This window comes from Rattus norvegicus, chromosome 14 (assembly GCF_036323735.1).
Source record: "Rattus norvegicus strain BN/NHsdMcwi chromosome 14, GRCr8, whole genome shotgun sequence".
Taxonomy (NCBI): domain Eukaryota; kingdom Metazoa; phylum Chordata; class Mammalia; order Rodentia; family Muridae; genus Rattus; species Rattus norvegicus.
The window spans coordinates 101,183,293-101,210,499 of NC_086032.1; the positions used below are offsets into that span (position 1 = coordinate 101,183,293).

General features: G+C 43.4%; 2 protein-coding genes and 1 long non-coding RNA gene across 5 annotated transcripts in view; 1 reads left to right on the forward strand and 2 right to left on the reverse strand.

The window, feature by feature from the left end:
* Commd1 (copper metabolism domain containing 1) overlaps positions 1-2,446 on the reverse strand; it is a 104,072-nt gene extending 101,626 nt beyond the window's left edge. Inside the window, exon 1 of one of the 3 annotated variants that reach the window (NM_001115022.1) lies at positions 2,019-2,347. In NM_001115022.1, coding sequence (NP_001108494.1) covers positions 2,019-2,195 — 177 coding nt within the window. In that variant the 5' untranslated portion in view covers positions 2,196-2,347. Of the gene's footprint in view, positions 1-2,018 lie in introns of all 3 variants that reach the window. The other 2 variants (XM_039091767.2, XM_063272985.1) reach the window with 2 other exon arrangements.
* Positions 2,447-3,039: 593 nt separating this feature from the next.
* Positions 3,040-26,928, reverse strand: LOC134481877 (uncharacterized). The gene is made up of 2 exons (XR_010057758.1): positions 26,791-26,928; positions 3,040-14,405 (listed from the first exon to the last, which is right to left on the reverse strand). It is a non-coding gene; the product is annotated as an uncharacterized LOC134481877 (long non-coding RNA).
* Cct4 (chaperonin containing TCP1 subunit 4) lies at positions 9,765-22,643 on the forward strand. Its single transcript, NM_182814.2, has 14 exons — positions 9,765-10,025; positions 12,438-12,490; positions 13,457-13,546; positions 13,989-14,097; positions 14,763-14,905; positions 17,239-17,360; positions 17,742-17,874; positions 18,924-19,063; positions 19,677-19,773; positions 20,160-20,270; positions 20,365-20,495; positions 21,109-21,343; positions 22,010-22,123; positions 22,273-22,643. Exons 1-14 carry the CDS (start codon positions 9,899-9,901, stop codon positions 22,285-22,287), a joined length of 1,620 nt encoding a protein of 539 aa, NP_877966.1. The 5' UTR covers positions 9,765-9,898; the 3' UTR covers positions 22,288-22,643.
* Positions 26,929-27,207: the final 279 nt, after the last annotated feature.

Consider the following 27,207-nt stretch of genomic DNA (forward strand, 5'->3'; position numbering starts at 1 on the left):
GTGTGGAGGCGAGAAGCTGATTTCGGGGATCCTGCTTTATCACTCTCCAAGCTTTTTCTTTATGAACAAACGTGACTGTGTAGGACAGGGCGTAAGTTCCCACAATCCATTTACCTTCAACCATGTGGTTTCCAGGAGCTTCACGTAGATTGTCAGGCGGACAGCAAGTGCCTTCACCTGCTAAGCTATCTCCCTGACCCACCACCCTATTTTTAAATTCTAGCCCAAGGCCTCACGGAGCCCAGCGCTCACTGATTGGCTAGGCTGGCCGCCTGGTCAGTGAAGTCTGGGCATCTGCCTTTCTCCACCTCACAAGAGCTGGGTTGGTTACAAACATGCCTGGGGGATAGGGTCCAACTCAGGCATTTTACCCAGTGAGTCCCCGCCCTAGTCCATCCACTTCATCTTTCAAAGAGGTATTGACTTTTATGTGTATGACGGTTCTGCCTGCACATATATGTGCACTGCATGAGTAGCTGGTGCCTGTGAAGACCACAAGGTGCTAGATCTAGATTCGAGTGACAGACTGAAGTAAGCTGCACATAGGTCTAAATCAGAATTAGCAGAGTGGTCACTAGCCACATGTGACCACTTTAACCACTTGAAACGTGGCTAGTTGCAATTAAAATATTTTAAATGTAAGATTCACATCGTACTTTAAAGATTTTGTGAAGGAGCTGGAGAGATGGCTCAGCAGTTAAGTGCACTGGCTGCTCTTTCAGAGGACCCAGGTTCAATTCCCAGCATTTCCCATGGCAACTCCAGCATCACAAGTTCCAACACCTTCACAAAGATACACATGCAGGCAAAATGTCAATGCACATAAAATAAAAATAAAGACTTTATGAAAACAATACATTGTATAGTAATTACATAAATGATACATAATGCCTTGAATACACTTTAATTATAACATCTTACCAAAAAAAAAAAAAAAAAATCACAGGAACCAGCTGGGCAGATAGCTCAATTAGGGCCTGGTCTGATTCTCCAGCACCCATGGAAAGGAAGCACTAGCAGAGCAAATACAACCAGATCTCTGGAGTTCCTGGCTGGTCTAGGGGTGTGTGTGTGTGTGTGTGTGTGTGTGTGTGTGTGTGTGTGTGTGTGCGCGCATGTACGTACAGCAGGGGGTGGTGGTAAATGTTTGTAATTCTAGCATTTGGGAAGTGGAAGAAGGAACACACAGTTCAAGGCCAGTCTGGGCTACAAAAGATACTATCTCAAAACCCGGGTGGGGTTGAGGGGACTAGAGAGATGGCTTAGAGGTTAAGAGCAAGTAATAAAACTCTTGCAGAGGATCTGGGTTTCCAGCACCCTCGTGGTGGCCTATAACGGTTCCAACCACCAGTGCACATGCAGGCACCACACCCATACATGTAAAATAAAGACAAATCTCTAGTTAATTTCACCTCTTCTGTTTCCCTCGAATAGTTTTCATGAGACAGTCTGATGTATACCTCATTCCCTTTGGCAAATATCCTCTTAACCACAGAGTCGACTGCTTTAATGGTGTTTACTCCAGTTAATCAATCCTTTATCTCACCAACGACCTCATTCTAACGCTTCCCAACTTCCACAACCCAGGTAAGCTGGCAAGCATGCCCTCGCTCTCTTTAAACAAGGATAACACCACATTGCCCTGGCTTGCCTGGTTGTCGTGGAACTCGCTAAGTACAACAGGCTGTTCTTGAACTCACAAAGCTCTCTGCCCGCCTCTGCCTCCCCAGCGCTGAGATTAAAGCCGTGCACCATTGCGGTCTCGGTGCAACCCATCAAAGTCCGGGACGAAGAAAACTCGAAACTTATCTATACTACAGACACAGAGAAGTCTTGAGGGGGTAAAAAGTCAAGGTTTTCACCGGTATGTGTCTCTAAAACAAAGGGCGCAACAGAGCTAGCTCCATGGCTCTGGAGAAGGGCGGAGAAGCTAAAGACCAGCTACCCAGCAGCACCCCAGGCTGGGGGCGGGTCTGAGGCTGCGTGGAGGGCAGGGTTACTCGGCGGAACAACTCTACCTTGAGAATTCCCCTCATCTTCGCCAGGAAGGGGCGGAATTCCTCCAGTGGCACTTCCGGGTAGAGTTGGCTGTGCAGCAGCTCCTCAGTGATACCCGAGTGTCCGTGAAAAGTGTTCTGTGCCAGGCCGCTCAGCAGCCCGCTCAGGGACTTGCAGCTCTCCAGCTCGCCCGCCATGGCTAGGGAGGGCCTGCCGCCCAGCGGCTGAGCTCCGGTCCGCTACGGGGGCCGAGAAGGGCCGTAAAAGCTGGCAAAGGCACCCACGGAACACGATGCCCGGTTCCTCCGCTAGTCGATATAAACATCCACTACTTCCACCACAGCCAATCCACTCAGTTTCCTTTAGGGTCACTATGCTGTTTCCCTTTTCACTCAAAGGAAAGATGGATGCGCACTAAGCTTGCTGGAGAAACCTAGCTGTTACACCGTGAGAACACCACTTTAACTCTTCGATGGCTGTATCTCATTCTACAGCTTGCGATTAAATGAACAGTGCCTACCACTCATTTCGAAGCTCTTAAATCCTCCCCAACCCCTAAATGTAGCTACCTCCTGAGGACATGATTCCTTTGTCTGCGTTAATTTCTTTTTGTATACTGGTATGTTGTCTTTCTAGCATTATCAGTATGGTCCACTTTCTATAACCAATATTTTTCAATGCCTTCTTTTCATTCTTGAATTGGAATCGCATTAGTAAATACCTACCTATGTAATTACAAAAAAATACCCTTACTTATACTCACCTATAAGCGTGTAGCATGATACTAGAATATAGGTGGTGAACCTTTAAAGTGTGCTAAATGAGGGCTGAACGGATTCAGAGGTTAAAAAATGCATACGGCTCTTGTAGAGTTCCCAGCACTCACTTTAGGCGACTTATAACCTCCTGTAACCCCAACCTCAGAAATTTAGAGCTTTAAGCAGCAATGTACTCATGTGCACACACACACACACACACACACACACAATTAAAAATAAACCTTCAAAGAACCACACGAAATGAATGAAGCCAGACATGAAAGACAATTGGATGATCTTATTTATATGCAATATCTAAACTAAGCAAATCCATACAAAAATTCATTTGCCAAGGACTGAAGGAGGGAAGAATGGGAAATGACTGAATGGGTACAAGATCTTTTTTCAGATGATGAAAATGCCAGTGAGTAGCCACTGGTAATAATTACACGGCTGGCTTTGTCCTGTATCCATTTATGTGTACGATAAAAGACAGTTTCACAATATGTAAATTAGCTCCCAATTTAAAATTTAATATAAGCTAATTGTAATCTACAATTAAAAAATAGCACACTGGGCTTTAATCCCTAGACTTGGAGTCAGGGGCAGGAGGCTCTCTGGGTTTGAGACCAGCTAGGACCACACAGAGAAACCTTGCCTCGAAAGACAAAAAAATTAAAATAAAAGGACATAGAATAATACATTATGAACTCCGGTTGCATTCAAGCACAATTATGTAGCCTGGTGAGCAGACAACATGTGAAGTAACCAAACGCCTGCATCTTATTTTGAAGGGAATATGTTTGGAACCGTGACTTCTACAAAAGACATGGATCTGAGGGTCAGGGAGAGGTTGTTGTGTACAGCTAGCTGTATCAGCAAGCCAAGCTATCTGTGAAGTCCTGTTTATGCCCTCCAAATATCACATGTCCTCCACGTGTCTTGCCTCAACCATCCCACTGACTTTCCAAAGGACCCTTAAGTTTTTATTTTCTGCAGTTGTGTTTTGAGAGGATGAGAGGCAGAGCTCCGTGTGTTCTAGGCAGGTGCTCTACCACTTAGCAAGATCTCCAGCACCAGAGAATTTGCTTTAATTTTTAAATATCCATATGAAAGACCAAATACTCACTTTGTGGATAACTTATACTGTGTTGAGGACTTAAGAGTATACAAACAATGGCTCAGTTTTTTAATTATGTCTAAAATGTCAATATAAAACTTATTGAGCCAGGTATGGTAACATATGCCTTTATTCAGGATGTAGAGACAGGTAGTTGTAAGTTAGAAGACAGGCTGGGCTACATAGGGAACTCCAGACCAGGCAGGGTTTTATTATATGCTGGCCTCTACATGCTCGCACTCTGTAGGTACATGAGTCTCAAAAACAAACAAGCATCTCGGGAAAATGAGATAACAAAGTCTGGGGGAGCCAGATGTGCCTCGGCCATGCAGACAGCACAGAGGTCACCAGGCTACTAACCACATCCATTCCCAGCCTTCTGAGCAGAAACATGTTATACATCTCTTTCCTTGTGTTTTACATTCCTGCTTTTCCTGGTACTTACCTGTGAGCACGAGGACCTCTTTGCCTCCAACACAATTGATTGGGAGGTAGAGTTCTATATCCCAGACTTCAAAATGCTAGCTGTGTCTGACAAGCCAGCTCAGTCAGTCAACAGGGTTTCCAGGGAGGGAGCCGACAACACTAACATGACCCCAGTCTGCTTTTATATCATTCTAGGTGCATACATAGAATAGGGTCAGTCCTAAGGCATAAACAAAGCAGTCAAGGGACAAACAAGGCATAAACAAAGATCCCATGATTACTGCATTCAGGATTCCACTTTATATGAGTACACTGTAGCTGTCTTCAGACACACCAGAAGAGGGCATCAGATCTCATTACAGATGGTTGTGAGCCACCATGTGGTTGCTGGGAATTGAACTCAGGACCTCTGGAGGAGCAGTCTTTTTTTTTTGGTTCTTTTTTTTTTTTTTTTTTCGGAGCTGGGGACCGAACCCAGGGCCTTGTGCTTGCTAGGCAAGCGCTCTACCACTGAGCCAAATCCCCAACCCCTGGAGGAGCAGTCTTAACCACTGAGCAATCTCTCCAGCCCCTGTATTCATGGTCTTAAAAAGACCCATCACGATACAAAGAATGCATTCCCCAGCTGTGTTCATCTTAAGCCTACTTTCTTGTCCTAGCCCAATGCCAAAGTCCTGCCAAATTCCTAGAAGGTGGGCCCCAAAAGCTCTCCACACGTGTTCTCTCCTCTGTTATAATCTGTAAAGACCTCACACAGGTGCATGTACTGTTACATGGAATTAAGTTGACACAGGTGTGTAATAGCCCGAACTCCAGGGAAAAGCAGTTGCTACTGTTAGCATGGCGTTTCTAAATGTGGATAAAGATGGGTGGAGGTTACAAAGAGAAAAACATTCTTTCCTCAGTTTGCAGTCACTGCAAGCCAGAGATCTGGTCTGTATATCAAAACCAAGCTAAGAATATGTGCTTGGTTTTGGAAAGACTTCTCCTTGGTTAAGAGCACTTGTTGCTCTTTCACGGGACACAGGTTCAGTTCCCAGCACCCGCAAGATGGCCCACAAACCATGTGTAATTCCAGTTTCAGGGAACCCAATGCCATCTTTTGACTTCTTTGGGCACCAAGCACATATGTGACACACATACATGCATCTAGGCAAACACCCACTAAAATAAGTAAGTCTTAAAATGTGTGTTTGCATGTAAAATTGGGTTAAATTTAGGCTCTAACAATTCACAAATGGGTTTTCACCTTCATAAATGTCCCCTGCATAGCAGACTGTATCATATTCCTGATTAGTTTAACTTTGGCTATTCCTACCCATCCATTAAGGTGACAACTAACTGATCCTTTCAAGAAAGTACCAACCTAAAGAAAACCACTGGTCTGGACTGGTTTAATTACTGTTTGTGTGTGGTTTGATTGTATGTATGCAAAAGAAAAATTTCGAGGTGTACCTTTCCAAAGAAGTGATTTTTTCTAAAAGGCGTCTTCAAAAATGTTTTGTGGAGCCAAGAAAAACAACCTTAAAGACCCTACACTTTTGTGTTAAATGCGCCTACAGAGCGCAAAGAGCCAGGGTGTGGTGACGCACGTCTTTAGTCCCAGCACCCAGGATGCAGACGCAGGGCCAGCCTGTTCTCCACCGTAGTTCCAAGAAAACCAGGGCTATATAGAGAAAGCCTATCTCAAACAAAACGAATAAGAAAGGAGGTTGCAAAGAATGGACGGAAGAGACAGATGGAAGGTGGGACCAAATGCCACCACTAAGCAGATAATGCGTAAGTCTTCATCCGGAAGGCCATGACCAAATTACTGTTGTCATGGGGCACATAGAAAAAGGTATCGTGTAGTTTTTAACTTATTAAATTTTTATTAAATTCTCTCTCTCTCTCTCTCTCTCTCTCTCTCTCTCTCTTTGTGTGTGTGTGTGTGTGTGTGTGTGTGTGTGTTCCTGTCTGTACACATGCCACAGCATACATGTGGAGACTGTAAAACAAATTACAAGAATGGATTCTCTTCCACCATGTGGATCTCAGAGACTGAACTCAGGAGTCAGGCTTGGTGGCAAGAGCCTTCCCCAGTGAGCTGCCTCTCTGGCTCCATTTCTCTTTCATGAAAGCTTTGTCTGTTCATTTCATTTTATGAGCATGTGCCTGAATGCGTGCATGTGCTTCACCTGCAGGCAGGTACCCATGGAAGTCAGGATACTCAACTCCTGGAATCACAGTTTCGGGAGGCTGTGAACCACTGGATGCTGCTCTCTGTAAGAGCAGTAAGCACACGTAAGCCCTGAGCCGTCTCTCCAGCCAGTCCCATCTCTCAGCTTTAGAGTGAATACTTCACCGAGTTATAGTTCAGCTGATAGACTTTTGGCACCTACTCTTTCTTGATTGCTTTAAATTAGAAATAATTCTTATGCCGAAGTGGCACTTGGGTGGTGCTATGCTCTGCCAAGTACCCCTGGTCAGAGAACCTTGTGAGCCTGGCCTACCTCAACTCCGAATCACCAGGTTGACCCAGAAAAGAAATTCCCTCTTCTGCCACCAGGGGCTGCTATTGCCATAGCTGCAGCTGCAGCTTGGCGCCAGCTGCGTTTTAGGAATGCTCTTCAAACAAAAGGCTCAAAACACAGTTACCGTTTATTAAATTTCAAATCACAGGTTTTATAGATAACAAACCTGGACAAATGCTAAGAGGATGCTCATTAGAACGTCAGAACAGAGCAGCAACAAGGAAAAGACCCAGAAGCTCAGCCCCAAGGGAAACCGGTATCTGATAAACAGCCCCGCTTCCACACAGGTTTCCCTCTAATCATGGCCAAACATGCCAGCAAGCAAGTGGTTCCGGGCAGGAAGTGATATTTTTATAAACGTTAAAAGTGTAGACTGTGCCAGGCGGTGGTGGCGCACACTCAGCTATTTCTTTATTTTATGAGTATTTTTGCCTGCAGGAATGCGTGTGCATCATATATGTGCGGTGTCTGTGGAGGTCAGAAGAGGGTGCTGGATCCTTTGAAGCTGGGCGATAGGTGATTGTAATCCAGCTGTGTGGGTGCTGGGAATCAAACCCGGGTCTTTTGTAAGAGTGACAAATGTCCTAAACTGTGTTTTAAAGCAAAGCGTCCATCTTTCTAGCTCCCGGTCCTTTTTTTTTTTTTTTTAACCCTTGAGTCTGGGGGAGCGGGGGTGTAAAAGGCATGCACCATCAACTGCCCATCTTTGGATAGAACTTTTCAACAAAGACAGATAAATAAAATGTATAAATCTAAGTCTTATCTGACATAAAAGACTTGAGGAGGAAATGAAGAACCAAAAAAAAAAAAAAAAAGTTTGAGCCAGACAGTCATATGTTAATGAGAAAAATAATAAAGTGACTTACGACAAAGGGGCTTGCGCTAACTACCCCTCCCCTTGGTCAGAACATAGAGGGTTTAAGATCATGTTTTGCTGTGAAATCAATTCAGCTCACCTGAAACAGGTGCTGAATGGTGAAAGCCCCCAATCAGTTGCTTTCAGCATGTGTCTTAATTTTTCTGTCCCCCGATTCTGTCTTCTGTACCAGAGTCTGAACAGGTAACCACTTCAAGGGATGTCAGTGACAGATGGGCCACGGAGAAAATGTCAACAAACACAAGAAAGCAAACTATGCAGACAGTCCACCCAGGCCGTTCGGTCAGGAAACCATAGATAAATCCAACTATTGCAGAAAAGAAGAATTCCCTGAAACATCCGTGCATGAGGCAGTGAACTCAGATTTCCAGCATGATTGGCAGAGATTGGCTTGGACCTCTTTCATTCTGCTTCCCTGTCCCTGGGAAGAAGTGTCTTCCTGCAGCACAGTGAAGGCCCCTTTCAGGTGGTAGTTTTGTCTCCTGCTTTTAGGGGCAGGAGAAGTCAGAGTACTTGTGTTAGTTACTTCTCTATTGCTGTGATAAAACGCTAAATCACCATGACTATGCCGGGTGGCGGTGACACAGGCCTTTAATCCCAGCACTTGGAAAGCTGAGGCAGGTGGATAGCTGTGAGTTTCAGGTCAGCCTGGTCTACAGAGAGTTAGTTCCAGGACAGTCAAGGCTACACAGAGAAACCTTATCTCGAAAACAAAAACAAACACATGTCGACGAAGGCAATTTATAGAAGGAAGATTTTTGGGGGGGTGGGGGTGTTATGGTTCCAGGACTTACACTTGAACTGCAGGGAAAACATGGGGCAGGGGCAGCTCACATCTCAAATTGTGAACAGGAAGCAGCTGGGAATGCCTGGCAACTTTTGAAACAAATTCTGTCCCCAGTGATACACTTACTCCAGCAAGACTACACCTTCTAAGCTTCTCTGATCAGAGCTACCCACTGGGAACCAAGTATTTGTCTGAAACTGGGGGTGGGGGGGGGTCATCTCAAACCACCACAGTACCAGCACCTGTTCTTTTCATATAAACCAGTTGTCTCAACTGCCATAGAATGTTTATGTACTGTGAGGGAGGGGTAAACTAGTCTTTGAAAAAGATGTATCCCCCGGATGGAGGGGGTGGTGCAGTGGGGGAGGACTTGAAAACTTCATCTTAGTCTTAATAGCCTGAGTTCGTGTCAAAGCTCCTCGTGATCACAGGACTAAGTCCATAAAACAATTTTTCCTTAACCTACTGCAGGCATGTGGCACCTTATGGGTTCTCAATGATTAACTGTGAACTACTAGTGAACAGGTATTACCTATATAAACTTCCCTAGTCAATGATAGTGCTTATAGAAACCTTGGAAGTTTACCTAGAGACAGATTCCATCGCCTTACTGTGGTTGACCCTGGGCTTTAGTGCCATCATCCATAAAGCAAAGACGATGGCACCTATTTCACGGGATTATGAGGAGGAATAGGTAAGGTAAAGGGTGTAAAGGCTTCACACTTTGTTCAGCAGATAACTACTAATCAGTTATTACTATGTTTATGTTCCCTAAGAGTCAGTGGCTACGTTTATGGAAGAGGTCGTAACTAGAAGGCAGACTGGATTTGGCAGGCAGTCACAGCTCCACAACTATTAAGATTCTGTGCCATTTGACCAGTGTATTTAAACCCCTAGGCAGGCAAAAAATATATACACAAGGGAAGAAACTTATTCATGGCAAATTTTTCCTCCAACACCTTTGCAAAGTGAATAAACTAGGAATAAAATTTAGAATTTTGATATAGATGTCTGGAAAATGCCGGCTGCGCCACACCCACTCCGGAACAAAGCCAGGGCTGTCACGGCTTCGTCAACATGACTAGCAGGAGCGAGTGGCTCCGGTCTACATAGAATGGCACCTGTCACGCCTTTAAAACCTCCCGCTCCATCTCAGCGCCCAGGCACAGGGACCGGTTGACTGTCCGCTCCCGGGATCTCCGCGCGCGAGCTCCGCGGCCGGCGTGCGGCGGACAGCCCCTGACGTCATATCTGCGCCGGCACCACCGCAGGCCCCTTCTTCGGCTTCCGCCTTCTCTCCCGGCGTCGCTTTCTGGAAGGTTCGTGGAGGCGGCGGCCAGGGAGACCGTTACTCCACAGCAGGCCGGAATCCGTGTCCATCGGTCCTCCTGAACCCGCGCAGACGCCATCAAAGTCGCCATGCCGGAGAACGTAGCTTCCCGAAGCGGGCCGCCCGCAGCGGGGCCGGGCAACCGCGGGAAAGGCGCCTACCAGGACCGCGACAAACCGGCCCAGATCCGCTTCAGCAACATTTCCGCGGCCAAAGGTATCACCCCTCGCCGGCCCGCCTAGCGGCAATACGGCCCAGCCTCTCACTGTGACCTTAGCCTTGGGTGGGTTGTGTTCCTTCAGAGGTGGTCTCGTCCGGTGGGCGCAGCTTTCTACTGAGTACTCCGGCGTGGAGGCCTCGGACACGCCCCATTGTGGGTCGCGGTGCTCCCTAGTTCATCCCCTGCGGGCTTGGGCGGTGTTCGTCACGTTGGTGCGGACAACGGATGGTATAAGATGCTGAAATGCAATGATCCTTGAGATCTGACGCTTCAGAACTAAAGCTTGGCTGTTCGTTAAACCTAGTGGTAGACGGCATAGTTAAATGAACTTTCTTTTTTGGTTCCGTGGATAGACAGCATAAATTCCACTTAACCTGCACGTGGGGAACATGATGAAAAACAGACAGGCCTGAGTTTTATTCTCTGCATGTGTTATTTCATGTTTTTGACCTCTGAACCAAAGTTCCCTTACTATCAGTCCGGGGAAGATAAATCTTTGCTTTCTGTAATTGTGAACATTTAGAGAAACCGAACTGGAGAAGAAAAAAAAATATGGAAGGAAAATTAAGAACAAAGCTTTTAGAGATATTGCCAGGGTTTATTTGGGTTGGAGAAAAAGATGCATGATTCGAGAAGTGAAATTGCTGTCCTGTCTTTGGAAAGTCCTGGAACCCAGGGAATCATTGGCTTTATTTTCAATAAAGCTGTAAGTTGGGTGAGGGAACAGTTTATTTGCAGGGTTGCTGGGAGAATTAAATGTGAACCTGTACGAAGTAAACCTTGGGAGTATTGCAGTCAACCAGCCCAGGTGACCGCAGTGTGTTGGTGCTGTGAGGGTGCAGGGTGGACCTTAAGGAGTTGGAGAAGTTGGCAAGGTGGTCGGTCGAAGAGTCTTTTGGAAGTTTGGAGTGAATACCTGACACCTAGAAATTTATTGGGTTCATTAATTATGTATGTGGTGGTGGAGTTATTGGGATGTTGAAAAATCGAGCCGATTGAGTGACCAAAGAGTGTATGCTATATACAAAATGGGATGTTTTTACTTCAGGCAGCCATCTTTGCTAGGGTTTCTATTACTGTGAAAAAACAGATTACAGAGTAACCTTTTTTAAAGATGGATTTATTTATGTAATTTATGTATATGGGTGTTTCGTCTGTATATTTGCACACCAGAAGGATTGGATCCCACAGGACCGTGGTTATATATGGTTGCTGGGTGCTGGGAATTGAACTCAGGAACTCTGGAAGAGCAGCCAGTGCTCTTATCCATCTGCTGAGCCATCATCTCCAGCCCTTCAACCTGCTTTCTTACCAGCCCAGGACCACCAGCCTAGGGATAGCCCCACCCACCCACTATAGACTGAACTCTTCCCCTCAATCACTAAGAACATGCCCTACAAGCTTGCCTGCAATTGACTTTTTCTTAATCAAGATTCCCTCCTCTGAGATGACTTTAGTTTGCTTGGGTCAACTTGATATAAACTATCCAGCACCTGTCAAAAGCACAAAAATTAAAACAGGACAGGAGTCGTGCACGTAGGAAGGATTGGTTACCAAATTGCCTGTAAAGCTATCTAGTTACTAAAAGAGCAAAGGGCAAACTAGTTTTTCCAAGTTAGAACAAAACCCTAGGGAGTAAGAAAGGCTTCTTCCAGATACAGCTGGAGTTTAGTTCATTTTGGAGTTATCCGTCCCCTCTGAAAAAAAGACAGTGGTACTTGCTTAATGGTGAGGAAGACTTCACAGACAGAAAATACTGCTAGCTCAGTGTGAACCATTTAACAGTCACTAGCTTGTCTTACAGACCTTCTAGAAATGTAGAGTCTGAAATACGGTATTTTTTGGAGTAGTGAATATCTTGAAACAGGTCCACTAAAATCATCTGAAACTTTGATTATGACTGCTAGACCAAAGTCATGACATATGTAAAATATTAGTATTATACGAGGTATATCTGTTAAATTATTCTTTACCTGATGTGGGCAAAAGCATACTAGTTAAGAGACATAGACGAATTATTAGACTATGGGTCCCACATGTGTGTTCTCAGCGGATTATGTTTTGTTGGGGAGAGGAAAAGCTAATGAATGTGCTGTGTACAACACTCGGGTTTTAGCTGTTTGCTGCTGCTTGTACTGTTAAATGAAAGAAGAAATAACACTAAGAACTTAAGACTAGATTGTGCCATTTTGATTCTCACAGGAATTTTGAAATTTTGCTCTACATAGACCTAGCACATGTGAAGTGGTCTAGTGTCTATTAGGGTTGTTATTAGGCATGAAGTTTTAGAGGCATAGTAAGCTGGTATATACCATATCCTAAAGAGCAACTTTGAAACAAAATGCTTTTGCCTTTTTCTTTAAGTCTTGGTTTAATGTATGACTTTTGTTACTCTTCTTTTTTAACAGCGGTTGCCGATGCCATTAGAACAAGCCTTGGACCTAAAGGAATGGACAAAATGGTAAAAAATTTAAATAACTCATTACTTGTTGAGAACTTGTGTTCACATTCACAGTCAGATGAAAGGTGGTGCTGTTTCAGGGCTGACATCTGTGGTAGAACACTTGCTTAGGGTGGAACAAGGCCCTAGGGTTGAGTCCGTGTGTAGTGCCTTATAATACCACCTCTTCTTCCTCAGATCCCTCCAAAGTCAATTCATCAAGAGGAGAGATTACTTAGGTAGTATAGTATTTAACTGTATATTTTAATGCTTTTTGGATTGAGACTGTCCCTTGGTCCTCTTGCTTCTGCTTGAAGTGCTGGGGTCACAGGCTGTGCTAGCACGTTTGACTGTTCATTTATTTTGAAACCTGAGCTTACCGCTGTGCCTCAGCTTCTGGAATGCTAGGAGTACAAGTGTGAGCCGCTGCGCCCAGTTCAACTATTTAAACTTTTTTTCTTAACTAACTGGCAGTGTAAAGCAGATAGAGTCTAATTTGGATTGGTGCGTCCTAAGATTGAGAGCTAGTTAGCAACCAAGCCGGAGACAGACCAATATGGCTAGCCAAGGAATTTGGGGGATCTGAGCCGAGGTCCTCATGCTTGAGCAGTAGGCACTTTCCTGAATGAGCTTTACCTCCAGACTACTTTACATACCCTGAGTGAGCAGGGGCCAGAGAGATGGACGCATACTGCTTCTACAGGGGCCCAGGCTGCGTTTCCATCACTAGATAGAGGGTCTGATACTCCTGGTCTCTGAGCACTGTGCTCAGTTATGTATATACACACACTTAAATGTGATCAAGCTACCCAGGCAGAGCCAGTCACTTACTTTACAAAGTTGAGTTGTTCTGAATGTTTTTACTGGTTTACTAATGAATGAATATTAAGTTAAGCAGCATACATAATAAACTAAGTTGTATGTAATAGTAAATGGAATAGAGCTGGTAGAATACTGCATTAAAGTTTTAAAAAACCAACGTTCCAGATTCAAGACGGAAAAGGCGATGTGACCATTACCAATGATGGTGCCACCATTCTGAAACAAATGCAAGTATTACACCCAGCAGCCAGAATGGTAAGTGTACAGGAGACACGATCTCGGTCAGTAGCCCAGTGACCTGGTACGCACTGTGTACCCTTGGACTTGGCAGCCAGCCAGCTTCATCCTGAGTGCTGGGGATTATATTCGTGGGCATGTGCTGTCAAGTGTACTTGTATGATACTCAATAGAGTTAACTTTGATACTATTTAAACTGGAGAATCCTTTATCTTTATGCTAAAAACGTACATTTCTAAGATACTGTTCTCTGGGTGTGAGGTGTTCTATAAGAGAGCTTGGGGGCTTTTTCATTTTGCTTTTTTGGTTTTTGCTATGGACTGAATCCATGGCATCATGCAAGCTCACCAAGAACTATACACTACTGAGCTACGTTGACAGTTCTTAGAAAACAAGTGTTTTGAGTTAGATGTTACTGGGTTCTCATTTCTTAGCATCTTGGCATGTTCTGTTCACATAGCTGGTGGAACTGTCCAAAGCTCAAGACATAGAAGCAGGGGATGGCACCACGTCGGTCGTCATCATTGCTGGCTCTCTCTTAGACTCCTGTACCAAGCTTCTGCAGAAAGGTAGGTAGAATATAAGATAAAATACTTTTTATTACTGAAGAAAGACAGAAATATTTTTTTAAAGGCAAACATAAAAAGCCAAGCTATTAAGTAATATGGGATTTAATTTGAAGTGACTACTCTTTTGTCAAGGATTTCTATTTGCTTCTTACTTTTGCAAGGCTTCTTTTTGTAGAAATAAATAGAATTCTGCTTTTCAAAAATAAATGATGGCACTGTTACTAATCTCAGGCGTGGAGAGATGCCTTAGGTGAGACGAGCTCTTGCTTTCATACGTAGTGTTCATCACAGCAACTCTCCAGTTCCGCCTTAAAGTAAATAAATGTATTCAGTGTTTTAGAAAGCATTAAATTGGTTTTAGCTTTAATACTGCATGAAAATGTACTTCACCGGTTTCAGATTGAAAAGTTAGCTCTTAACCGTAATAAGCACTCATTTAAGCCGCTCTGCCTACAACTGAATTGTAAATTAGTTTGTGTGGTGAGCATTTGGAGCCTCTGGTATTGCTTAGTATCTGCCTTTTATTGCCGGAGGCCCTGGGATCAGCCTCAGCACCACAACAGAAAAAAGGGAAAGAAAGTATTAGATTACTCTGTCATTTTAATGAGTAAAACACTTTAATGATAAATAAGTAGTTTGTAATTAACCTGGTTCATAAATGGCAGGTATACATCCAACCATCATTTCCGAGTCATTCCAGAAAGCTTTGGAAAAGGGTCTTGAAATCCTTACCGACATGTCTCGGCCTGTGCAACTGAGCGACAGAGAAACCTTGTTAAATAGTGCAACCACTTCATTGAACTCAAAGGTGAGACAACCATTGAGGGAGAATTGAATTACAGATGATGGTGTGTTGTGATGCTGTGAGCATTGATTTGCTAAACTGTATCTAACACTGCCTCAACAAGACTAGTAATCATTTCTGGAATGGACTTGTTTTAAGATTGAGGTAAAATGATCAGTAAGGCTAACAAGAATAAGGAGTTTTAGCTGGACATGGTCGTACACACCTTTGACACTAGCTATCAGCAGGCGCAGCAGGCAGACAGATCTCTGAGTTTGAGGCCAGCTGGTCTACAAATGAGTTGAAGGAAAACCAGGGCTGTACAGAGAAACCCTGTCCTGGGAGGGGGGAAACAAAGCAAAAAGAATTAAGAGATTTTCATAGGTGCAGTATCCATTTGTATTTTTTCATTTACTGCATCTTAACACTTGTTGGTAAAGCAAAAACTGGGCTTTTAAGTTGGGAACTTTTTCACTGCCAAAATCCAAGGCTGTCATAGAATTTCTGTCAATATAGGTTTTTATTTAATATGTGAAAATGTGGAAAGTTTTCTACATCTGCTGTCCTCAGGATTTTATATAGCCATCCCCATAGAATGGGGGGAGTAAACATAGAAACTCAACGGCACACGCATGGCACACGAAGAAGATGAAACTGGTATTTGAGCTCAGTATGGATTGCCCATCCACTAATCAGCTCGTGACACATGTACTGCTGTTCTTATTTGCGAGATTTAAAGTAGTGGGGATACAAATTTCTTGGGAAAATTCAGGTGAAATAATAAAAATGTAAAATTAGGGACTGATGAGATTTCCTAACAGTTAAGAGTACTTGCTATTTCTCCAGAGGATCTGGGTTCAATTCTCAGCATCTGTGTGGCTACTCAGAACAACGTGTAACTTCAGTTCCAAGACTCCCACCGCCCTTTTCAGACTTCCCTAGGTGCCAGGCACAAACATGGTGCACAGACATACAGGCTGGCAGAATATCCGTACAGATGAATTTTTTTAGAAGTTTGTAAACAAAACTATAAAAAGTTTTATGTTGGGGTTGGGGATTTAGCTCAGTGGTAGAGCGCTTGTAAGCACAAGGCCCTGGGTTATGTCCTCAGCTCCAAAAAAAAAGAAAGAAAGAAAGAAAAAGAAAAAAGTTTTATGTTACCATCTGTTCTATTATGATTTCATCCAGTAACAAATCTTTTTTCTTGCATTCCTTTCCTCTGGTAATACATAGTAAGTTCCAGGCAAGCCAGGGCTACATGGTGAGGCTCTGTCTCTAAATAACCTAAATGGTATTAGAAACATGTAGGTTCCATGGTATAATAATGGTTAGTACTCTGGACTCTGAATCCAGCGATCTTTTTTTTTTTTTTTTTTTTTCTTCTTTTTGGTTCTTTTTTTCCGGAGCTGGGGACCGAACCCAGGGCCTTGCGCTTCCTAGGTAAGCGCTCTACCACTGAGCTAAATCCCCAGCCCCGAATCCAGCGATCTTTAAGTAAGAGCACTTTTTTTGGGCTGGAGAGATGGCTCAGTGGTAAAGAGCACTGAGTGCTCTTCCAGTGGTCCTGAGTTCAATTCCCAGCAACCACATGGTGACTCAAAACCATCTGTAATGAGTTCTGATACCCACTTCTGATGTGTCTGAAGAAATTTCATGAATACTGTCTGTCTTAGTTAGGGTTTTTATTCCTGCATAAAACAACATGACCAAGAAGCAAGTTGGGGAGAAAAGAGTTTATTCAGCTTACACTTCCACATTGCTGTTAATCACCAAAGGAAGTCAGGACTGGAACTCAAGCAGGTCAGGAAGCAGGAGCTGAGGCAGAGGCCATGGAGGGATGTTACTTACTGGCTTGCTTCCCCTGGCTTGCTCAGCTTGTTCTCAAGAATACCAGCCCAGGGATGGCACTGCCCACAATGGACTAGACCCTCCCACTCTTGATCACTAATTGATCATTGAGTAAATGCCTTAAATAGCTGATCTCATGGAGCATTTCCTCAGGAGAGACTCCATTCTCTGTGATAACTCCAGCTTGTGTCAAGTTGACTCACAAAACCAACCAGTACACTATCCATTGTCTGTCTTCTCAGCCCTTGGTATTAGTACATAAATAAGCTGATGTGATGGTTTCATTACACAATCAATTTAGGTGGGAACTCTTCACATAAAATTAAATGTCTAGATAGTGCCAAATGTAATAGAATAAAAGCATGTATATTTTTATTTGTATATCAGGCAACTTGCAAACTGGGTGGGAAAAACAACCTTAAGTTTAGTGTCTCATCTACTAAATCCAGAGCTGGTATTTATTTCTTAAACTATTGCTTCGTAAAAGTAACTTTCTGTCTTAAATCTAGGTTGTCTCTCAGTATTCAAGTCTGCTCTCTCCAATGAGTGTCAATGCAGTGATGAAAGTGATCGATCCAGCCACGGCTACCAGTGTCGATCTTAGAGATATTAAAATAGTTAAGAAGCTTGGGTAAGCATCTCTGATTTGCCAAAACCAGATAACTTTGAAGAAAGAGCTGGGGTGGCTTATGCATTAATGCCAGCCCTTGGGAGGCTGAGGTGGGAAGCCGGCTGTGAGTGCATGTCGAGCCTGGAATAAACAGTGAGCTCCATGACAGTCTGAGCTGAAGGGAGAGAGGCTCTGTCTCACAAAACCTTCAAGCAGCCATGCTTAGGCTGCTGCCCTTCCTGCCAGTGGACGCAGCGTAAGTGAAGGTGACTCTGAAAGTGAGAGCTAGGTATGGCGATCTCAGGGGTTGGCTTGTGCTTCCTTATGGTAGGACGAACGTGCATCCATGGGTTCTGAGAATGAGACCAAAGCACTTTTCTATGCTCTGATTGTTTTTCCTAGTGGGACGATAGATGACTGTGAGCTGGTGGAAGGCCTTGTTCTCACACAGAAAGTGGCAAATTCTGGCATAACGAGAGTTGAGAAGGCTAAGATTGGGCTTATTCAGTTTTGCTTATCTGCTCCTAAAACAGATGTAAGTAAAATCCAAGCTGATTTCCTACTTAGTAACTTTCTAATCAGATGTGTTCTTTAAGAAGAAAATAGAAAATGCTGGTACTGGTGATGTCTCTAAAACATAGAGCTCAAAACAATTAAATTGAGACAAAATCAGAATTGGTTGCTGCTTCAAGTAACATGAGGTGGAGACTACAGGCGTTGGAATGTGTGTAAACTACGTGTGTGTTATGCTCATTCCTTGAGTTTGCAGATTGTGTCTAGCTTCCTGAGATACTGCCTGATGGATCCCACAAAGATTGTGTTGTTTGTGCAGTGGAGCCTTAGACTAACTTGATAGCCAAACTATAGAAGTCATTATTTACGTAAGATATTACCGTCTTAGTGTAGTTCCCTAAAAAGTATGGCACCTCAGACTTTATATTCTGCCAATATATAGGTTTCTTCGGTATTTTGTTTCTCAAAAAAAAAAATATGAAAATTGATGGTTATTTTTTTTGTGCCGTATATATAACAAGTCACAGAGTAAAAAGGATGTAATTAAAATTATTTCTGTAATACATATGGTGTGTAGAACAGCTTAGTTTCAGAAGCGGTAGAACCTGATGTGGTCATACATGCCTGTATCCCAGTACCTGGGTGTTAGGGTGGTGAGTGCAAGGCCAGCCTGCGTGAGCTACACACTGAGAGAGCTGTCTTTCAGACAGACAGACACCAGTGATGGGTGTGACTGAAAAGTGATGGGCTGGAGAGGTGGCTCAGTGGTTAAGAGCGCTGACAAATGCCTTTAATCTCGGCACTTTAGAGGCAGAGGCAGGTAGATCTCTTGAATTCAAGGCCAGGCTCATCTTTGGAGCAAGTTAAGTTCTAGGACAGCTTTGACTATACTGAGAAACCCTGTCTTAAAATAGAAAGCTAAAACTTAATTTAATTAATTAATAGCTTTATTTATGTATGTCATTTTAGATCCTTTTCTGTGCCTATCTCTAACTGGTAGGTGTGGGCTGGTCTTTCACTTAACATTAAAATCTCTTGCTGTAATGATTGCTGAGTTCTTGTTCCCATCAGATGGATAATCAGATAGTAGTATCTGACTACGCCCAGATGGATCGAGTGCTTCGAGAAGAAAGAGCCTATATTTTAAATTTGGTGAAGCAAATTAAGAAAACAGGATGTAATGTCCTTCTCATACAGAAGTCTATTCTAAGGTCTGTTCTATTTACTCTCTTATCTCGAGACTTAAAATTGATTTGGGGATCCTACAAGTAATTAAAAAATATTTATGTGTATGTGTTTGCTTAAGGGTATGTACTGCATGTGTACACCATCTGGATCCCTTGGAGATGAGCAGAAGGTGGTGGATGCCCTGGAACTAGGTTGGGTTTATGGGCAGCTGTGAGCTGCTTTGTTACAAACCTAGAAACTGAACCTGAGCCATCTTTGTCCCTGCCCAAGCAAATTTTAAAAGAGACAGTTACTTAGTCTCTAAAGCACAGGAAATCTAAAGAGTATATTTTGGTGCATCATATTTTCATTTATAAAGACGGGACTATTTTTTTCTTGATAATTTAAACATGGGCTATAGTTTGTCAGAAGCACTTAGGCAGAAGCACTTAGGCAGAGGCAGGCAGATTTCTTAAAGCTACATAGGAAGAGTTTGTCTCAAAAAGAAGAAAGAAGAAGAGAATTTTGGACTTTTAAATGAACATTAAAAAGTGTTTCCCGTCATAGTTAGCCATTTGAATAAGAGTAAAATTAAAATCTCAACTATTGAACAATAACAATTTTTAAACCTAAGATAAAAATACTTTTGTGTTTTAGAGATGCACTTAGTGATCTTGCGTTACATTTTCTGAATAAAATGAAGATTATGGTGGTTAAGGACATTGAAAGAGAAGACATTGAATTCATCTGTAAGGTAAAATTAATGTGTGTGAAAATACCCACTAGCGTGTGTTATGGGTTTGATTTTCCTGTTGTGGTTAGTGGGGTGTGTGTGTGTGTGTGTGTGTGTGTGTGTGTGTGTGTGTGTGTGTGTGTGTGTTTGCATGCATGAATCCCTGCACCACACCATCCTTTGGGAGGCCTGGTTTGGGCCTCGGTCCCTGTGGAGCTGTGAACCGCCGCGTGGGTAGAGCTGCCAGCCCCTTGTCTCCCGGCCCAGCACAGCGGTGGTTTTTTGTTTTGTAGTGCAGCATTGAGTCTAGTGCTCTGAATAGAATACCAGACAAGTGCTTGTTCTTCCATTGAGTTTTGTCTCTAGCACAATGCTGTCTTGATTTGTGGACTTGATTATCTTCCCAGACAATTGGAACCAAACCAGTGGCTCACATTGACCAGTTCACTCCTGACATGCTGGGTTCTGCTGAGTTAGCAGAGGAAGTCAGTTTGAATGGTTCTGGAAAACTGTTCAAGGTAATAATATATTGTTAAGCTTTATTTATCTTGCCTTGTTTTGGTTTGGTTTTTCTTTTAGCACATTGCTTAATTTGACATTTATTCACTAAAGATTACAGGCTGTACAAGCCCAGGCAAAACAGTGACAATTGTCGTCCGAGGCTCTAACAAACTGGTGATTGAGGAAGCTGAGCGCTCCATTCACGATGCTCTCTGTGTTATCCGATGCTTGGTGAAGAAGAGGTAATGTGACTTCCGCTGCATACAACTCGTTTCAGTGTCTGTGTGTGTGTGTGTGTGTGTGTGTGTGTGTGTGTGTGTGTGTGTGTACAGTGTAGCATGTTGGGGGAGGGGCACTGGGGCAATCTTTCCTGCCCTCATGTAGGTCCCAGGTCCTGGGAACCAAACTTGGGTTGGTGTGGGGCATTTTACCCGCTGAGCCATCTTGCCGGCCCCAGTCTTCTCAAGACTGTAGTTTGAGACTGGAATACAATTCCACCATTGCTGGCTGCTTGACTAGTTCAGCCTCCACGCAGGGCTGCATGCACCAGGTGTGGTGGGGCACACCTGTACCCTAACACTCAGGAGGTGAAGGACAGAGGATCAAAGGTCTGTCCTCCACTTCATCCAAGTTACAGGCCAGCCTACCTTTAAAAAACAACCACCTGCTGTATTTTGACTTTTTTTTTTTTCTTTTTTTCGGATCTGGGGACCAAACCCAGGGCCTTGCTAGGCAAGCGCTCTACCACTGAGCTAAATCCCCAATCCGTATTTTGACTTTTTAAAGTTAGATAATAAATGACTTAAAATCACTTCCTTTGGGGTGAAACAAGCTAAAAATGTTTGTGAATTTCAGAGCTCTTATTGCAGGAGGTGGTGCTCCAGAAATAGAGCTGGCCCTCAGACTGACGGAGTACTCCCGGACACTGAGTGGCATGGAGTCCTACTGTGTTCGAGCTTTTGCAGATGCCATGGAAGTCATTCCATCTACACTGGCTGAAAATGCTGGCCTGAATCCCATCTCTACTGTAACAGAGCTAAGAAACCGCCATGCCCAAGGAGAAAAAACTACAGGCATTAATGTCCGAAAGGTAATAATCTTTTTTTTTTTTTTTTGGTTCTTTTTTTTTTTTTTGGAGCTGGGGACCGAACCCAGGGCCTTGCGCTTCCTAGGCAAGCGCTCCTAGGCAAGCGCTCTACCACTGAGCTAAATCCCCAACCCCTGAAAGGTAGTAATCTTGATGCTTACGGTTGCTGAAGAACAGATTGGTAGAGGAATTGTTGTTTACAATTTTGTCATTGTTGGTTAGAAGGCTTTGTACTTAAAAGTAGTGTGATTTTTCTTTTTTTCCTTTCTTTTTTTTTTTTTTTTTTATTCACACCTGAGACCTGGCAAGCTTACTGTATGCCCTTCAGAATAAAAATGAAGCCTTGGGGGGTTGGGGATTTAGCTCAGTGGTAGAGCGCTTGCTAGGCCTGGGTTCGGTCCCCAGCTCCAAAAAAAAAAAAAAAAAAAAATGAAGCCTTGGGAAACAGCATTCAAATGCCATTTACTAACTTGTAAGAAGTTGGTCTGGCCTTTCATTTCCTGGGTTGTAATTTAGAGAGGGCACTAGTTAAGTAGATGTAAGTGTGAACTGGTTCTTGTGTTGTGAGGACCAGCAGTTATCCTGCCTGGTGAGCTCAGAAGAGTGATAGCTGTGCTCTTGCTGTTTACTGTGTGTGTTCAAATTCTGAAGGCATCTGCTTCCCCGCAGGGTGGGATCTCCAACATTCTGGAGGAAATGGTTGTCCAGCCTCTGTTGGTGTCAGTCAGTGCGTTGACCCTAGCAACTGAAACTGTGCGGAGCATTCTGAAAATTGATGATGTGGTAAGCAAACAGACTTAAATTGCAGGGGCAGTCAAAAAGGAGTACTTAAAAGTTTGTTACCCACCAAGAAGAGAACAATTTACCTTAAACATGATCTGACATTTTATGCTATTACAAGTTTTGAAACCTAAGTGTTTTTTTCTTATCAGGTAAATACTCGATAATCTGGATGAGGCTGGCTGACTGGCACGAGTATGGAGAGAAGTATTGTGGCTAGAGTGGAAGATGATGGCCTTGTTCCTTGTCTGGGAGCTTGCTTCTTCAGAGTTTTTGGACATTGTCTTGCAGTTGGCATTTGTTGGGAATTGTATTGAAACAATTTAATGAAAATATTAAATACTTGGTTTTAAACTCCATATTTGTCATTCCAAAGCTATATTGTTTTTAATACTTTGGGGGAAATGCCTATAGGTAAACTACAGCCCTCAAAATTTAACATTTACCTATTGATCTAACCCCTTAGTCCTGTGTATTCTTGGTTGGTTCATCTGTGGTTGTATTTGTTTGTTGAGACATTCTAGCTGACCTCAAACCTGTGATCTGCCTCCACCTTCCAAGTGCTGGAATTCACAGCTGTGCACAGTTTGTACAGTTCTTGGGGTTGAAACCCAGGGCTTCAGGCTTTTTAATTTGAGATCGTGTCTCGTGTAGCTGGGCCTGGAATTGATTGTGTCACTGAGGACTGTCTTGACTCCTGATCCTCCCTTGTCCACTTAAATGAGTGCTGAGATTACAGGTGTGTGCCAGATGTACGGTTTTTATAATTTCTTTTGGTTTGTATATTGGGGAGGAGAGTACATGATATGGTACATGGAAATAAGACAAATGGGGAACAAATCAGTTCTCTTCTTTCACCTTGTGGGTGTCCGGGATGAACTCAACTTGTTAGGAGTCTTGACCCCTAGTTGGAAGTTTTTTATTTTTGTTTGCTTTAATAGGCTGTGGTGGTGCACACCTCTAATCCCAGCATTCAGGTGGCAGAGGCAGGTGGGTTACTGTGGGTTCCAGGTCAGCCAGGGTTATACATAGTGAGACCCTGTCTCAAAAAAAAAAAGTTCCTTTGTGTTTATCACAAATACCGTGTTACTTTTCTATTCTGATAAAACACCATGACCAGGACAACTTATGGAAAGAATTTATTTGGGCTTAGAATTCCAAAGGGTTAAGAAAGAATCCATGGTGGCAAACCAGGAGGCTTGGAAAGATGAGGGCTTGCATTTTGAACCACAAGCACAAAACTGAACTCTAATGGTGCCAGTCTTGACATTCTCAAAGCCTGCCTGCCCCAGTGACATCAGAAGGCCATGTCTTATAAGCCAGCCAAACTATCACCAACTGGGCCTGGTCACTACCTGGAGCCATGGGAGACATTGCGTACACAAGTACCCCTTCCCATAGAAAGCCTCAAAGAATAACTGATTCTAAAGTAATACAAAAGAAGCCTGTCATTGCCCATCAGTCTTCTCCAGAGGAGTGCTAGTTGAGGTTCCTATGAGTATTCTGGTTGAGAGGATGGCCCAGTGGTAGAGACCTTTATCAGTTCAAAACAAGCCCATGCCATGTGGCACATTTTACAGTCAGATGGGTTTAGCTTCTTATTGCCAACCACTCACTATACTTCACACGTGAAATTATATTTCACTCATGTCTCAGATTATAAATTTCAAATTAGCTACCTTAATTCTAGTTACATACCTATGAGTTTTTAAAACCTGATAGGTACTTATCACTTATTTTCACACCTTGGAATAAAAGCCTGATTTTACGGTCAGCCATGTTTTGGCCTGCAAAATACAGTGCTTCATTACCTCTATTACAATCCAAGAAGTTAAGAAAAATGAATGTTTGAGCCTAGGGTCTTGAGATAAAGATACTTGAATCATCCAGAATTTAGTTTTTCTTTCATTTTAGTTGTATAAACTATACAATTATTTATAAAACAATTGAAAATCTTGGAATGGTATATCTTAGAAATTTAGGTCAAAATAATATTCCAGTTCATAATAATGGATACTGGGATATCCATTACTACTTAAGTCTGTGAATATGCAGCTGTTTTGACAGACTTCTGCTAACCACTGCTTATGTGGAATTTGCAGTGTTAGAAAACCACTACCTTAGGATTTGATGTAGGGGTTATAGCACAATAGCTAACAATCCTAACAACGACTTCGTTGTAGGGATTATAACAAGTCAGCTCACCCAAAGGGACTCTGCTCTATTAAAGCTGAAAGACATTACCCTGCCAAACTTAAAAGGATGTACTTTAAAGGGGCTGGAAAGATAGGTATATTTAAGTGTATTCCTCAGTTCTCTATTCATAAGATTTCTAAGTGTTTAGAGTTTAAGGAGTGGTGTGCAGACTATATCCTCCAAGTAGATTTGCCATTCAGTCAATTCCAAAACGTGTATGAAGTGGCCTCAGTATGCAAAATCGGAAAGAGATCTCAGGTAGTGTTCCTGCGTAGGAAGTCACATGTGGAGCTTGTGTAAGGAACCTATCACCACCCAAAGGTTAGGGGCCTAACACAAGTCAGCGGTGTGTAAGGAACCTAGCAAAACAGAAAAGGTGTGCACCTGTTAGAAAGGCTAAGCAGTGCTATGTAAAACGGCACCAGAGCTGTGGAAGAGCTGCACTTAGATTTATGAGGGGTTCTTAGAAAGTGGCAGAGGTCATTGTGCCACAGATAAGCACTCGGGAAACTAGGAATGAGACCCAGGGTTGTTCCCTCAAAGGCAGACATGTACAACCTATTTTCTGCCCAGAAGGGTGGGACGGACATGGGTGATTCAGCTTGGTGACCTTTGCACCATGTGGCCAGGAGCACACTGGCTCCTCCCCCAGAGGATCAATCTATAGAGCCCATCTTCATGGAAGGTACCACGTGTACTTTACAGAGATTTGATGTAGTCACATCTTAAACTTTATTATATACATGGGAGAATTTTGCAGAATTGTGCTGTACTTAAATATGTCTAAAAAAAATCTAGTGTCTGACTCCCAGAGTGAACCAGCACTGGCTCCTGAGCTCCTCCCTCCAATGTTGCTCTGCCCGCCATGACTGTAGCAGAGAGCTCTGCAAAACAAGCCGTTGATCTGTTCACTAGATTACCCATTTCTAGTTGTGGGTATGCATTTTGTATTTTAGCCTCACTGAACTACGTGCAGTAGAACTCTACCCCTGAGGAGATGAGCATTTCTCACACATTCACTAAAATGTGTCAAACTGCTTTGGAGCATAAAATATGCCAGGGCCTCAATCTCTTTCAAGTGCTCATGGTAAAGCCTGCGAGCTCCTGGGAAATCTACCCTGCATCATCAAAGGGAGCTAAAGCCATGGACCCTTTCGGACAGCACGACTCGGTTACTTCCTGAAGGCCCCGCCTCCTTGCACGTCACATGGGGGTGTTTGGGATTTAATAGGGGCATCAGCATTCACATTACTTAAATAAATTCCAAGTTCTTGGGTGGCAGAACTTGTCTTCATTTGGCTTTTTCACAAATGCCAATGTTTCTTGTTCAGATTATTTTTACATTTTCGGTAACGAGATCAAACCTTGAAATCAGCCAGTGCAAATGCTAAAAACTTGATAGTTGAGGGGCTGACGGAGAAAGAGCCCCCTACGACATAACACTCTGTGACCTCTGTGCTCCTTACAGTGTAACAGGAAGTTAAAGCTCTCCATAGAATATTACCCATTCGCAAGAACTAACAAGCAATTCTAACAGCTTGGGTGCTTTGTTCTCACCTAACTCAAGTATAAACCCAAATATCAACTGGAATGTATGTTTGTTTGTTTTTGAGACAGGTTGTGTCTGTGTAGTTGTCCTGTGATTCCATGGGTATTCATTCTTGTCAGAATTCATATAACTGTACATCCAAAATTATTCATTTCACTATCCTGTATATTGCAATTCAATACAAAAATGCAAAAGTACTTCTACGATACCATTTTCTTTCAGATCTGCCCATTTCTGTTCCCCTCCCTCTTTTTAGCTGTTACTCGATGTCTGCAAATTTAGAATACTGTCGGTCGAAACTTTCCTATTCTCTGTACTGAAGGACACTGATGTCCTTCATACCCATTATTTACTATTTCATGATCCTAAAACCATCAGCTTACAGGGCTTCAGTCTGTAGACAGGTCTTGTTTTTGAGTTGGCTTACACCAAATCCCGTCACAGAACTAGCTGTCATTCCGACGGCTATGGATCCCTCCCCACCTCTAGCTTTTCAGAACCAACCAGTACCCATCAGTTCCTGCAAGAGGCAAGCTCAGCCAAACCAGAGGAGGCAGGGAAGGTGAGGTGATGGAGACCTCGCAGGGGCGAGCAAGGAAGGGCTGGTAGCAACTGCGTCAGAAACAGGTTCAGTGGAAGGCGAGCCGCATAATGTGGAAACTACTGGAACCTTATGGTGGGGACAGGGGCGCTACTTCTAAGTAGTGTTACGTTGCAGGTGGCTGAGACTTCACTGAAAGACCATCCGAAGCGGCCAAAAACCTAAGATCGATCAGGAGGCTGGTGGGGTTGAGCTGGGAGGGTGTGGTCCCTGTGGGTTCTCCCCCTCCAAGCCTGCGGCTAAGCTAGCTGCAGAACCCCAAGACAAGCTACCCCATCACTCACTGGTCCGAGTGACAGGCATTTCCTATGTCTAGCGTCTTACTGGTCAGTCGAGAAACAGGAGGGCGGGACAAATAAGTATTCTCCCTCTGATTGGTCAACTCGTGAAATTCTTGTCAATTAGAGATGAACTGCGTTCTCCGCCATGTTGAATAGCACGCTGCATAGCCTGTCCTTTTCTTGGGCTGGTCACCCAACGCCCGTTCTTTCCTGTTCCTCTGTGCTCTAATATGTTGATCCAGTTAATAAAAACGCGCTTTCTGCGTATACCGCGAGAAGTCCTCGTTCAGATAGAACGAAATAAAGCTAGAAACCAGAGAAAAGCTCAGTCCCTAGCTGCGGATCTGGGTGTCATTCAAGAGAATCAGTAATAGTCCCGGTGCTGATGAGATTCCATTGAGCAAACTCTCTTGAAGACTGCGTTTTACTTTAGCTTACTGTGGTAGTCATTAGTGTAGAT